General features: G+C 38.6%; 1 protein-coding gene and 1 pseudogene across 1 annotated transcript in view; one reads left to right on the top strand and one right to left on the bottom strand.

Annotated features, from left to right (window-relative positions):
- The first annotated feature begins 4,760 nt into the window (after window positions 1–4,760).
- LOC149076112 (serine/threonine-protein phosphatase 2A 56 kDa regulatory subunit alpha isoform pseudogene) lies at window positions 4,761–6,086 on the top strand (annotated as a pseudogene).
- A 2,770-nt stretch (window positions 6,087–8,856) lies between these two features.
- Window positions 8,857–14,706, bottom strand: part of LOC149076111 (Friend leukemia integration 1 transcription factor-like) — a 32,825-nt gene continuing 26,975 nt past the window's right edge. Inside the window, exons 3-5 of the mRNA XM_089243640.1 lie at window positions 12,999–13,091; window positions 12,812–12,883; window positions 8,857–11,180 (exon numbers count right to left, since the gene is read on the bottom strand). Coding sequence (XP_089099766.1) covers window positions 10,786–11,180; window positions 12,812–12,883; window positions 12,999–13,091 — 560 coding nt within the window. The 3' untranslated portion in view covers window positions 8,857–10,785. The remainder of the gene's footprint in view (window positions 11,181–12,811; window positions 12,884–12,998; window positions 13,092–14,706) is intronic.

Here is a 14,706-nt window from a genome sequence, read left to right as displayed (position 1 = left end):
ATATGTTTCAAAGCGGAAAAAAAAGAGAAAAAGAATTCCGGAAACCTGAAAAGGGGATGCATATTTCGTTTGAACAAAAGGGCAAATTTTTCGAAACGTAGGAGGACGGTTGGTAACCCTACCTATGAAGGGTGGTAGCCACATTGCTACCAGCTGACCTGGTCTGCGGGGAAAAAATACCAGGTTAGGATCTTAACTGCTACAGCGGCAATCCCGACATATCTCGTCTTATTTCGGCAAGCCCGAGATATCTCGCTTAAATAAAAGATTTTTATTTCGGCAATCCCGAGCCGAGATGGCTCTGTATCGGTAGGGTTACCATACACCCTCCTTTAGGAAGACATGTCCTCCTCTTTTTTATGTCATTTTGAGCGTCCTCCTACATTTAGGAAAATTCACCCATTTGTCTTCCTTTTCAGGTTTCCGGAATTATTTTTCTTTTTTTCTGCTCTGAAACGTATCTTTTCATTGATCTGAGTATTTTTGTGCGCATGTGTGTGTATGTGTGAGTGTGTTTTTTTACACGCATTAAGCCATCGGAATTCCTAGAATTTTTATGTTTTTGCTTTTTATAGCGGTTTTGTTTAAGTTGGGAAAAATAATTGTTTTATTGTTCAGTAGAGTGGCGCCATCTGTAATGGAAATTAGAAAAAGGGACGTTATTAAGGGCACGCGCGGGATGTTCTCCTCTGACAGTTTTCGAGTCTGGTATATAACCCTATGTAAAAAGAGATACATCCCCACTCCCCCATCCTCTCAATCAACTGCCAGTGGGCGGAATGAGCTTTTGTTCAAGTTCTGATAACAGAAGAGGAGAGAAAGGATGTGTGACTTTTCTTTCCCTTCGAGGTTGTATGCGATTATGCGTGCAGCATCAATAACAAAAAAACGATAGGTTTTTTTTTTCTCTTCCTTTTTTTTAATTCAGTGTTTGGGTGGAAAGCATTTATCAATCGGAAAAAAATACCCTTCTTGAAAATAGTTGGAAATTTCTAGAGGCTTTGGTGATTTCCTCTGAGACAGTTTTAACGGATCAGGAAAATTTTAAAAACTTAAGGGTTAAATGCAGGAAATCATAAGGGTACCAAATCAGAAAAAACTTCCCAATCATGGTGTAGATCAGTGTTTCCCAAAGGGGGAGATGGAATGGTCCGGGGATGGTAGAAGCTACGGTTATAGCATAGGATCCTATGGGTTGGCTTGAGTTAGGGTGCGATGAGAGAAAAAAATCTGCAGAAGGGGGAGATGGAACGAAAAGTTTGTGAAACTCTGGTGTAGATTACTAAAATATCACCGAAGGGCGGGCAAATAAAAGCCTACGGCAGTGTTTCTCAAAGAGTGTGCGTCGCCAACCTTTATCAGAGGCGTCGCGGCGTGATAGATATATTGATTTGTCTGCCTATTTTCGCCTTGAAGTGGTTATTTTATAAGTGAAAACATCTACTAAGATATTCTGGGGAGCAGCAGCAGGCGAATCTAAAACATCTTTGCAACATCAAGCTGTTTTAGTTTACGCGCATGATAAAATAGTATAACATCAATGTAATTCAATAAAAATTGATTCAAAATAAAGGAAACTGTTCAGTTTGTGAAATGAAGCAAAAGATTGAAATTTCATTGATTTAATCTTATTTTAAATTTTCAATTTGGAAATTTAAAAAAAATTTACATTTAAAATTCAGTTTTAAATAAGATTGAGCAATGAAACCTCAATCTTCTGCTTCATTTCACAAACTGAACAGTGTCCTTCATATATTTTAAATCAATTTTTATTCAGTTGCATGGATGTAATGCTATTTTATCTTGCGTGCAAGATGTTTTTATTGCATTTTTTTGAAAATTTGCAAAAAATTAAGTATTAGAGACATATAAAACTTTATACTAACGTAAAGTAGTATATATATATAAACAAAAGTATATATAAAAAACTTGAAATAAATTGATGGTTTTATAAGTAGTATTTTTAATAATATTTCTACTAGAGCATGTTAAAAAGTACATGCAGACCCGCAACTAGGGGAGGGAGGGGGAGTAGGCGGGAATGGTTCCCCGGATGCTAGAATAGAAGGGGTGCCAAATTCACCCTTTAACTGCTCCTTCTAGCTTGCTCGACCCGGCTGTCAAAGTATCTAGTTGCAGCCCTGGGTATGAGGCCCCTTAAATAGAAGGTTTCAAGGGGTTTTTTTTCTATTTCCATCTATTTTACTAAGCTATTTTATAGTAAGTAAAAAAACAACAACTTTGAAACATTTTTTGAATAGTATAAACCAATATACGCTTATTGTTTTTTTTTAAGTTTTGTAAAAGATCTTTTATCAAACTTTCATTTATAGTGTATAATCTGACCTTAAATAATTTTTGCGATGATTTTTTTCCTTCCAAAAAGAAGCCATTGGTTTCATTTTCCTAAATGAAACCATTCTTGGGATCTACGTCTGCTTTCAAATGTTTAGCGAACGTAAAATCCTAATCAAAGTGATAAATATGGTAACTATATGACCTTTATTTTACGGCATATTTCCGTATTTTTTTTGGTAGTATTAGCCATCCCGACTTTTTTTTTATTAGAATGGCACATTTTTTTAATGAGGGCCGTGCATTCAAGACGCAGGGCCGTGTGAGAATGTATGGGTAAATGTGTAGATAATATATTTTTTTAAATATAATTTTGAATTTCATTTTCATAGTTTATTCGCAGCGCCATCTTACTTTACTGTTGCATAGTAATAAATTTTTCACATATATTAGTGCGGGGCACGGTGCCGGCTTATCTATCGCACACCTCTGAAGGCAGCTCTGTTTTCAGTACATTTTTAACGAAGCTAAATTGATAAATAGTAATAATCTTAACTGGAACCGTGAATAAAGGTAGTTTTCATTGCTTATAAGTTACATTACGTTAATTATGACTATAGATATATTCAGCTCACAACGGCATTTATTATCTTAAACAGTTTTCTTGTGAGCAGCGCTGTGAGCTGAATTTGAACCCCTATCACCATTAGAGAATTACTATCACTCGAGCTCTATTAACTCATGCCCACCTCGGAATTTTTTTTCCACTTGTAACTTCAATTCCATTTCGGAGAGTTTTTGAACTGTTTCATGTACAGTCAAATCCCACTATAACAAATTTCAAGATACCGGCAAAATTACTTCGTTTTAACGAAATTTCGTTATAAAAGAATTCCAGGTTTAAACATTGTTCTGTAAAATGTACTTGATGTAAACTTTGGGGGTTAGAAAAGTGTTCGTTAAAACGAGATTTTCGCTATAACGGCATTTGTTAACGGAATTTGACTGTAGAATGAAGGATTCGGCTAATAAAAAATGCATTTAAAAAAAAGAGCCTGTATTTTGAGAGCACGTTTTCTTTCAGTGCAAGACTCTGTATGCATCAAAATGAACAGTTTGCATATTCAAGGAGTTTATCTTTTCCATTTGCATGTATCATACACAGAAATGAGCAGATTAAATCACAAATGGGTAGGAACACCTACGAAATTCACTGGGTTGTGGCAACAACAGCCTTCAGTCAACACCATCTATACCTATAGCAGAAGGTCTCCACGCGAAGCTCGTGGCGTCACTGAAGAAGGTCATCTCACCTATAGCCATTGGATATAGCAGGCATGCGCCATCTTTACCCTTTTTTGTAGTGTAGCTAATGACTATAGGAGATGATCTTCTTCAGTGACGTATGACATGCTTCTCGCGGAGGACTTCTGCTGTAAATGGTGTTGCTTTAGTAGACTAAAGCTGATATTGGTTGTGCACATTAGTATAAAATAAAAAGATCTTCAGTATATATCTCTCACCTTCCTGCAGATTCTCATTTGTCCAATTTTGAAGCTGTTCATTTTAGTAACTTTTTGTCTTTTTTATAGCATTCTTGCTGTTATAAAAAACTTATCTTCAAATTTTGGGTAGTACCTGCAATGAATTAAATGATTTTCCATAGAAACCTATGGGAAATCACGTTTCGAATAACGATTATTTCGGCAAACAAACATGATTCCGAAACGAATCATCTTCGTTAGCTGATGTATCATTGTATTCAGGATGAAAATTTCAGTATTCTTCTCGAAGAAATATGGTCTGTTTTGTCTTAAGCCGGGATTACACTTAAAAATTTGATGAAAGACCTTTTACAAAACTTGAAAAATGCAACCAATAAGCGTATTGATTATATTCGAGCGAATGTAACTAATCGGCTTATTGGTTGTATTTTTTTTCAAGTTTTGTAAAAGAACTTCAAAAGACTTTTATAGTGTAATTCTCTTAGGCAGATACAGGAAGGAGAGCAGTGGGGGCGATCGCCACTTCCCAAAAAATTTGTATTACTAGCATATAGACAAGGTGGAGGTGGAAAACTCACTCCCATTCACTTCACAACCACCACTTCCTTCGTTAGAAGCACCTTTATCCGCTTATGGTATTCTCGGCCTTACACATATTTGTCTTTTAAAAGCTCTTGATTTGCGGTCGTCGAAGCGAACTTCTACGAAAGGTAGTGGAACCGATACAAAGGCTCTCTTAAATCTTTAATTCAGTCATAAGACCACTGATCGTTGTTTTGTTTTCGTGAATATGTTGAAAAAAAAGCTTTTAAATTTTCTCGGAAGAGTTAATATTAATCGGGCTGGTCGCATTTCGACGAACAACGTTCCAGAATATGCTGATCCGATTTCATAAAAGTGAGCTTATACAATTTTTTTGACGTCTTGTGTTATCAATACGAAATAGAAGGAGGATCCGACATGCTTTCTCGTTCTAGTGACAGGAAATCGTCGAGTTCTTCCCAATCCAGCAGTAGCTCGTTTTCTGAAAGAAAATTGTCGGTTCAAATTGACGATAAACGTGTGCAAACTACTTACCGACCATCGAGTGCGATATCGATGGATATGACACCCTTGCCTTCGTTTCAGAACTCAGAGCCACGTGAATACGAGACGCTGGCGATCAAAAAGTTGCAGCAATGCTGCGTAACGTACGATTTCCTGAGTCACGCGAAGGGAGACGAAAAGCGAATGAAGAGCAATACCCTGAACGAGCTCAGGGAGTACATATCGCAAGTGAAACTCACGCCTAGAATATATTCGGAGGTGGCGTCAATGGTAGCTGCAAACATATTCCGCTCGTTCCCTTTCGCTCGTATGCAGGACCAAGCGATACTCGATGGAGATAACATCTTCGAAGAAATCGGGTGGTGCCACCTGCACCTCGTCTATGACTTTTTCCTCCATTTCCTGGACAGGCGGGACTTTGACGTGACGCTGGCGACTTGCTTCGACGATCAATTCCTCAACAACTTCCTGGAGGTATTCAACTCCGGAGACCCCAGGGAACGCAAACTGTTGAGAATCGTCCTCCACAAACTTTACGCGCAGATGGTGCCCAAACGATCGTATATCAGGAATCGAATGTGCTATATCTATCTCAAGTTCATATATGAAAACGAACCAGTGAATGGCATTTGCGAACTACTCGAGACGTCCGCCAGCATAGCTAACGGTTTCGTGCTTCCTCTGAAGCACGAGCATTTGGTGTTTCTGTATAAGATACTGATTCCTCTACACAAGACAGGTTTGCTGCAGCTTTATCACGCGCAACTGAAAAACTGTATCGCACAGTTCATCGAAAAGGAGCCCAGCCTCGTAGCCCCCGTCATTCACGGGATACTCAAGTTTTGGCCGGTCCAGAATACCTCGAAGCAGGTCCTGTTTCTGGACGAGATCGAGTACTTCATAGACGGGATAGATCCGGCCAGCTTCAAGAGGATACAGAAGCCTCTGTTCTCGATACTCGCGCAGTGTATCTCCAGCGAGAACGCCATCGTCTCGCAGAAAGCTCTGCTCTTTTGGAAGAACGAAGACTTCCAAGAGCTCGTCGAAAGTCAATACGAGGAAATCATGCCCATCATGTTCCCGGTATTTTACCGAGTGTCCAAGAGCCATTGGAATTCGACCATTAAGAAGATGGTAGATGTCATCATGGAGAAATTCCACCAGTCCGGCGGAACTGGAAAACTCTACGAGGATCTGTTGTCACAATGTGAAAAAAACTACTCAACTTTTTCTTCTTAGAGGAAAATGTTATAGTCGTGATGTGTTAAAAAGAATTTTGTACGCATGGGAACACACAAATGTGGTATATACCAGTGCCGTCTTAAGGCCCCGGAGGCCTCAAGGAAAAAAGGGCCTCACAAAAATGAGATCTGGTTTAGATTTTCGAGAATTTGCCTGGTAAGGTCTAAGAAAAATCCTTTAGCCCGGGGGCCCATGATGCTCTTAAGACGGCTCTCGTATATACATATTCTGTTTTCAGCTTCATGTTTTACACGTCGACCCCATGCTCAAATAAACCAACTTTTCGTTAGATACGTATTACAAACTCATAGAAACAAGTATGCAATGTTTGCCTGTTTAGTGGTTGAAGTTTCAAGTGATATTTATTTAAATAATCAAAAAGAGCACCAACATGTCAACAAAAATGTTCTTGTAATTATTTAGAACAAGTGCGTCTCCAACGCATGATCCGCGGGCCACATTTTGCCTCCAGAGCTTTTTGCCGTGGATCATCGATCATTTTCAAAAACTGGTTGAAAACATTAAAAAGTGATCAATTCTAAAATTAATGAAAAAAAATGATTTCGGAATTGACGAAAGAAATAATTCTAAAATAAATGAAATATTCCTTGGAGAATATTTGCCAAAAACAACAGAACGGGCTTTTTTTAGAACACTCTTCGTGTTGTGACTGTTGGCGTTATTCGACTAATGTGTGACCACGCGGATTGGAAGATCGGGAAGAAATGCGGCAACTTTGACTTGGGTTGGAAGCTGGAAGGTACTCGACCAGCCTTCCAACTTCCAACATTTGACGATATTTGCCAATGGTGGAGCGGTCAAACTACTTGTCTCATGGAATGTATTGGACCAGCTTTGACACGAGTGTGGCCATGGCTTTACGAGCAATTCTCGAATGTCTAACCCATAATGTATCATTATATCTTAGATTAATTTTAAGTTTTTTTTTACCCTTGAAACAGTTCATATAGTGTAACATACGGAGCAACGAGTGGCTAGCAAAGTAAGATCTTCATTGAAAAAAAAAATATTTTATTACAGTAAAATATACGTGTGAGATTAAAGAAAACTTACAACGTTTGGAGCTACAATTACAACAAAAACAATTATGTACCATCCACATATTATGTATCTATAGTATCATTGTAGTGATTCGTTTACGAAAGAAATTTAAAAAAAAATAGTATAAGTAACATTTTCTTTATCATAAATATAACAAATAAAGTGTAATAGACAACTTGAGCAACGAATGTACAGAGTGGTCATGAAATAACCTTGCCGATATACGAGCCCCTAGCGGCAGCATACATCAACTAATGCATATGAAACTCGAGATATCGTACTTATATTATACTGATATCGCTTATATTATACTATCGGACGAGGTTTTTATTCAATTTTCACTGCTTCAAAAACCTAGGTCGTCCTATATGCGCAAGCTAATACCTAAACTAAAAATATCGCTAAAAAAAACCAATGAAAAATGGGAGTTTGTTTAAGAAGTAATTTCAGAACTAATGCTAATTTTGACCGATTGAAAATGCTGATTCGGGATACATTGAAAATTCAATATTGATGAAAAAATCTGAATGATAGGTCAGAGAGAGAATCAAAGAGCAAAGTAATCGGAAATTGATGAATAAAACAATCGAAAAACTATTGAGGGAAAAATAGTTCAGAATTTTAATGAGAATTCAGAATTCATGAAAGGCATAATTTCAGAATTTGTGAAAGTTTTCAATACTATTGGGATCCCCGCCAACCCTGTTTGATTCGGGACCGCGGGCCAGATACAGGGATCTCGACAGTGGTGTCGGATTCTGGGGTACAGTAAGTGCTCAAGCACCACAGAATTTGGGAACTTCAACCTGAGTAACCCGAGAAATTTCGAAAAACTGAAATCGCAACACTCTCAATTTTATGCATTGTAAAATGATCATCTCAATTTTATGCATTGTAAAATGATCATCTCAATTTTATGCATTGTAAAATGATCATCTCAATTTTATGCATTGTAAAATGATCATCTCAATTTTATGCATTGTAAAATGATCAGCGCAGTGAAAAAAAAAAAACCACGAATGGCGTTGAAACGGTAAATGTAGCACCATAAACGCCGGCGCAGGACGCAAAGATCTTACTAAGGGCGTGGTGCGTTAACCGCTCTGTCAGGGAATTCCGAAAATCTGTAAGAAGTCCCCGGTGCTGAAGAAGGTGCTGCTGTGGTGAGATCTTTCTTTGTCTGCGTCCTGCGCCGGCGTTCATGGTGCTACAGTTTACTACGCCATTCGTGTTTTTCTTACAGCGCTGATCATTTTGCAATGCATAAAATTCAGTGTTGCCATTTCGGTTTGTCGAAATTTCGTTGCTGTAACCGTTACTGCTAGAGTTAGAGTTTTGGTTAACTAATTCCCATTTTTTATTTTTGTCTTTTAGTGACATTTTCAGTTTAGATATTAGTTCGTGTATATAGGGACGACCTAGGTTTTTGAAGTTGTGAAAATTGAATAAAAACCTCGTCCTATAAGCAAGCAAATACGATATCTCGAATTTCATATGCATTAGTTGATTTATGCGGTCGCTAGGGGCTCGTATAACGGCAAAGTTATTTCATGACCATGGGCGAAGATACGCGGGGGGGGGGGACATTGTTCCCCCAGCGTCAAAGGGGGGAGTTGACTTTTCTTATGCATATATGAAGAATTGACATCATCATTGTGCCCCTCCCCAGACTTCCAAGTCTATCTCCGCCTATATTCATGACCACCCTGTATGCAAATTATATGAACAATAATGAAAGGCCAGCCCCTGAGATCGTGACATGATGAGTGTGGATCTTCCTTCATTGGACACACACAAGTGAAAGGTTTTCTTTTCTTTTTTTTCAAACGTCGTGTTTCGACACCCTATAGCCGGGTTTTCCTAGGAAATGGTTTTCTACGGTGCGTGCAGCATGAGATCGCTGATTGGTTAAACACCGGAAATTCAGGTGTTTTGTCGTTGGAAGTGGCCGCCACTTCCAACAACTCTTGTAATAATTAATCAAATAAATCTTTTTGGGGTTATTATTGAACTTTTTGTCGTCCCATCGTGACGTCGAAACCTGCATGCGTTTTTCGCGATTTTCAACCTCTCAACGTGGATTGCGACACCATGTTCCATTGCAATTTTTGTTCCTCTTGATGTCTACTAACAACCCTATGAGTTTGTCGGTCGATTAATAGAACACCCTGTATACTCGTAGCTTTTACCACCACCTGGACTATTTCATCGCCCCACCCCAAGGAGAAACACTGACCGAGACCAACGTATAGGCATTCCGTAATTATACCATGGACCCAACATTCTGATCAATAATTTCAGACATGTTTTGTTATTCAGTCATTTTTTCTGATGAATCAAAGGTTCGTCCTTGTCAGAAAACTTTCCTGACACAGGGGTACAACAAAAAAACGGCGACTTGACCGCAGCAAAAAATTGCTACCGCAGGGAGTCCCCCATCGAGGGGTTAGCGCACCAACCTCTCGACGAGTATAGAAAACAAGCCTGCCGTTCGGAATCGGCAATAAATTGTAGGTCCCGGTCTAATTAGCCCTCGTGTGCAGAAAATGACCGTGGTGCGACAAAAATGATCAAATGATCAAATTTTTAATCTATAGAAACTTACACTGAGGTCAAGCCTTTTTTGTGAATCGTAAGTTGTATAAATTTTTAATTTAATTATTCATGAAATTTTTGAGCATTTGGGGTCCTTGAAAAAAGGCGAGTTTTCACTCCCTCAGACAAATATATTTAAGAAAATGAAATGTACAAGTTCATTAGGGGGAGAAGCTGGAGGGGAAAGTTCATGGAAAATTTCAAAACAGGCAGTGAATTTCAGCTTGAACATGTAAAATCAGGTACCTATTATTTCACGCGAGGTCTCTCTCTCTCGCTCATTAGATTACTGAAGGCCGAAACACACTGCAGTGACGTGATGTCACTTCAGAGTAGTGTATAGCAGCCTTAACCTCATAGTCTGCTACCTCCTCGTTTCACTGTACTGTGCTTAATATGCAGTACTTTTAGCTCATTTGATGTGCCACATCAGGTAAGATCCTATATAACCGTAGTGGGGACACGGGCATCCATCATGACTCCCTCATATCGCGTTGAGCAAAGTTTATTACAACTTTTTTTTTCAAGAGTGTGTGTTTCAATGTACTTTGTACGTGCTATTATTTGTTATAAAGCCCCATACGATGAAAAGAGCGCGTCGCATTTTAAAATTCAGTTACAATATTGATTCGAAAAATTAGGAGCTTCCTTACAATGAAGAAGATCGTTGATCATCATTGATGACATTTCGTCACGACGAGTACTGCATGATAAGTCTGCTGGTCCAACACCATCTATAGCAAGAAAGCCTGAACGCGAAGCTCGTGACGTCGCTGAAGGTCATTTCACCAGTAGCCAACAAAAGATAGACAACCAATCCTGGGTAGTTTTACTTCTGTATTTTAGAGAATTGAAAAAAAGGCATCAATGGCATTTGGAGAGCCATGAAGCCCATGACTAGAGATTGGACGTCATTCATAATCTTCTGTACTTATCGTCAGTCAATTTGATGCCGTTTGCAGTTTTTTTTCCCCAGATGAACCCCCACACGTTGGAAAATGAATGCACTGGAATGAAGTTGTTTTGCTTGAGAAGCACTCTATTTTGTACTTTTAGGCACAAGACGAAAGTTTCTCAAATTTCCGTAGTCATAAGACGCGAAGTCCGGTTGTATGAAATTCGTGTCGCTGATTCCGCTGGGTTGGCAAGCTCGGTCCAGCTCTTCGAAGTCGAATTTGTAGGTATATCGTTTCCCGTGGACTTTAGAGACTATGTTCTTGTCGTAGTAGTACCTTAGAGCCCTGCTCAGCTTGTCATAGTTCATGTTAGGTTTGCATTTACGTACTCCCCACTTTTTGGCGACTTCGTCCGGATCCACGAGACGGAATTCACCGTCTTCCGTCTCCCACCTGATGCTTGGATCTCCGTCAGGTTTGGACAGGAGTTCCAAGAGGAATTGCCACAACTGAATCTGACCACCACCACCATTATTGCCTGTGAAGAAAATAGAAGAATTCATAAAATTATAGTACCAAGTATAGAGAGAGAAATTTCTGATATCATCGGTGAGAAATGTATTAGGTCAGTGATGGGTAAACTTCTCTCTTTAGGAGCGGGCAAGAAATCAAATTTTCAGCAAGCGGGGAATTTGTTCACGCGGGGAAAGAGGGAGAGGGGTGGGAAAATACGGCAAAATGCGTGAGATCCCATTGGAATCGGAAATTCGAATTCGCATGAATATTTACGAATTGTACACATAATGGTTTAATGGCTTCCAGAAGTTTTAAATCCTGGAATTTCAGTCGGAGAATGGGCGTGCGTGACAAGTTGCAGCACATGACAGTGTCATAAATGTGGAAATCGAAGAAAACCAAAATTAGCATCTAAGTATTTAACGAAAATTATGAAGATTCCTGGAAACAAAACAAAAAAAAAATTAATGAGTGGGAAACTGTATTGATTCAGTGTGTGATGTGTTTCTGAAACGCATCGAAAATGACCCATTTTTGAGACCCATATTTCTCTTCCCCATCTCACCTTCTCATTTGTTTTTGCTTCCGCCAGAAAATTCACACAATATACAATATAGAATCACTCGCTGAAGTGATGTCGTCGAAAGATGTATAGAATGAAATTTTTGCCTCTGAAGTAACTTATTCAAGACATAATTTTTCAAGTAACCAAAAAAATAGCTTGAAGTTGAAGCAAATAAATATACAGGGTGATTCAGGAAAGATGGGAAAAACGTTAAGGTAATAGTACACACCAATGCAAACAATTGTCACCAAAGAATGCCCGGTCTAACATGAAAACGCAAACGCGTATCGAAATGGCCGCTCCGCAAACGTTAAAACGGCATTCCTGTTGAAATTTATCGGGAGAAAAAAACACCATGCATGCAAATGTAACCTGAGGAAGAAAACGTGTGCAAATCTGCGGCACAGTGAATAAGAGGCGCGGACTCCAGCCCCGTGAGGTTATTCCAGTGTGCAACCGTTCTAACAGTTGTAACGTACGGAATGATGGCGCACTTTAGTAATACTGAAAAAACAGACATACATCCACAGGGTGTGAAATGCATGTCTGCATACGGTTTCTTCTTCCCAAGGTTACATTTGCATGCATGGTGTGTTTTCTTTTTCTCCGGATAAATATCAACATGAATGCCGTTTTAACGTTTGAAGAGCGGCCATTTCAAAACACGTTTGCGTTTCATGTTGGACCATGCATTCTTTGATGACAATGGTTTGTATTGGTGTGTACTATCACATTAAAGTTTTTCCCATCTTTTCTGAATCACCCTGTCACAGGGTGGGCAAAAAGTCCGTAGGAACTTTAAAAATGCATAAAAACCGGAAAAATAACCGAAATAAAAAACGGTTTGCAGAATTAGCGTCGCTAGGTCACGGGAACTTTTTTTAAGACGGGGAGGGGGGGGGGGAACCTCAAAAAATGCCGATACGTTACGTTGATGCCACCTATCAGCTGTTTTTTGAGGTTTTTTTCCCTGTTATAGCTAAAATTGTTTTTTTTCTGTTAAAGCTATATTTCATTTAAAGTTACCAAAAATTAATTAATCATCCAAGAGCTATTTCACAACAAATTTTATTAATTTATATAGTTACCTGTAGAATTTCCATTAGGGTCACTCTTAGGTTCTTTGACGATAAATTTCTTGACGAAATTTTTCAAATAACCTGGAAAAGTTAGAAAAAAAGGGTTATCAAAGTGATCAAAAGGGATGGGGGTGATTCAAAAATCTGGTACGTTTAACAAATGAAAGACTCGTTATACGTATGACACACACTATACCTTTAGATTTCTTTAGTTTGCATTTGCCGGGATCCTGCTTTTCTAGAAAATACGGAGGAGACTCAAGTCTAGATGGAATTGAATGTCCAGTACCTGTCATAAAAATATGAGTTGTGATGGATTTTTTTTTAAGTTTGCATATGTTAGGTAAATTCAATATAAATCTGAAAATCTGATAAATATCATTGCATAACAGCCAATTTGCTCGGTAAGTTTGATAAATTTATCACTTTCATGAGCCAAGCTTCGTTGGTAAATTTGATAAATACTAAAACACTTATCACATCCACCAGAGATTATAATGACTGGTGATTGAATGAGAGTCCATTATATCGAGGTACGATAATAAAATTTGTTGAATAGGGAATTTGTCATTACATAGACGAATATGGTGAGAGCCGCTGCCCCCGTTTCCCAAAAACTTTGAATAGGCGGGAGAGTGAAGGCTGAAAATGCACCTCCCCCGTTCACGATACAACCGCCCCGCTCGTTTGAAGAGCTTGTATCCGCTTATGGTTCGTTACATCGAAATCAATTTGCAGAATTCTTCGAATAGGAGTTAGTAATAGCAGGGGTATTTCATGGATGTTCGGAATAATTTATTAAATCGGATCATTATATCCGGGTTAAACTCTGGTTCACAAATACGGCCTAAGTCAATGGTCTTTCGTTATTCGCTGATACCTTGCCTAATTCATGATTCGCCTGCGGCTTTCCAGAGAGAGAATAGTTTGGTAGATATTTATATACAGGGTGCATAGCAAACAGAGCGTATTAAAATAAAAATCTGGTATGGTGTAAAAATCCTGGCTAATATTGATTCCTAAAGGTATACTTCCAACTAGAAAAAGTTTCCACACACACACACACAAACACACACACACAAATAACGTGTAGTACTCAGATATGGCATTCATATTTCAAAAGTTATATAGTTATTAAAATAAAAACTTGGACTTTTTAAACAGTCCCTGTGGGTGTCCCCAAAATTCAGTTACAAAGTTGTTGCCCTGTCCCTCCTGATGCCAAAAAAAAAAAAGTTCCACGTCTCTAAGTGCTGATATGCTCTGAGATATTCGAATTCGAGAAGCAGAGGAAAATTGCGAAAAAAACAGCTCTAAATGAGGAAAAAAAACCATTTTACCCGCATCTAACACTTTTTTTCCCCCAAATTTCCTCCGTTATTCGAATATCTCAGTGAATATCAGCACGTAGGAACGTGGAATGTTTTTGTTGGCATCAGGAGGGTCAGGGCAACAACATTCTAGATGGGTTTTGAAGCACGCTAGAGAGAGAGAGAGGACTGTATAAAAAAGATTAATTTTTTATTTTAATAACTATGCAACCCTTTACTACAAGAATGACATATCTGAGTGCTAAACGTTATTTGGAAACTTTTTCTAATTGGGAAATATAGCTCTAGGATCAACGGTTCGTCAGTAAAACACCATACCCCCGTTTCCTATGCACCCTGTGTATAAAATAAAATGTTCTGACTGACTGATTCGTTATCGCCGAGCCGCAACCGCTGAAGCTACAAATATGAAATTTTGTTAATAGCTTCATTTTTATCATATAAAGACTCGCTAAGAAGGGGTTTTTAAAAATTCGACCCCTGAGGGGGGTTCATGACGGGTTTCAAAGGTTATGTAGAGAAATTACACCTATAGCCGAAGCTACTGTAGTTATAAATATGAAATTTGGTTAG

This window comes from Pholcus phalangioides, unplaced genomic scaffold (genome assembly GCF_987345545.1).
Source record: "Pholcus phalangioides strain wild (caught in Gottingen) unplaced genomic scaffold, Ppha-v1.0 ptg000015l_1, whole genome shotgun sequence".
NCBI lineage: Eukaryota > Metazoa > Arthropoda > Arachnida > Araneae > Pholcidae > Pholcus > Pholcus phalangioides.
This window is presented reverse-complemented; position numbering and strand designations above follow the sequence as displayed.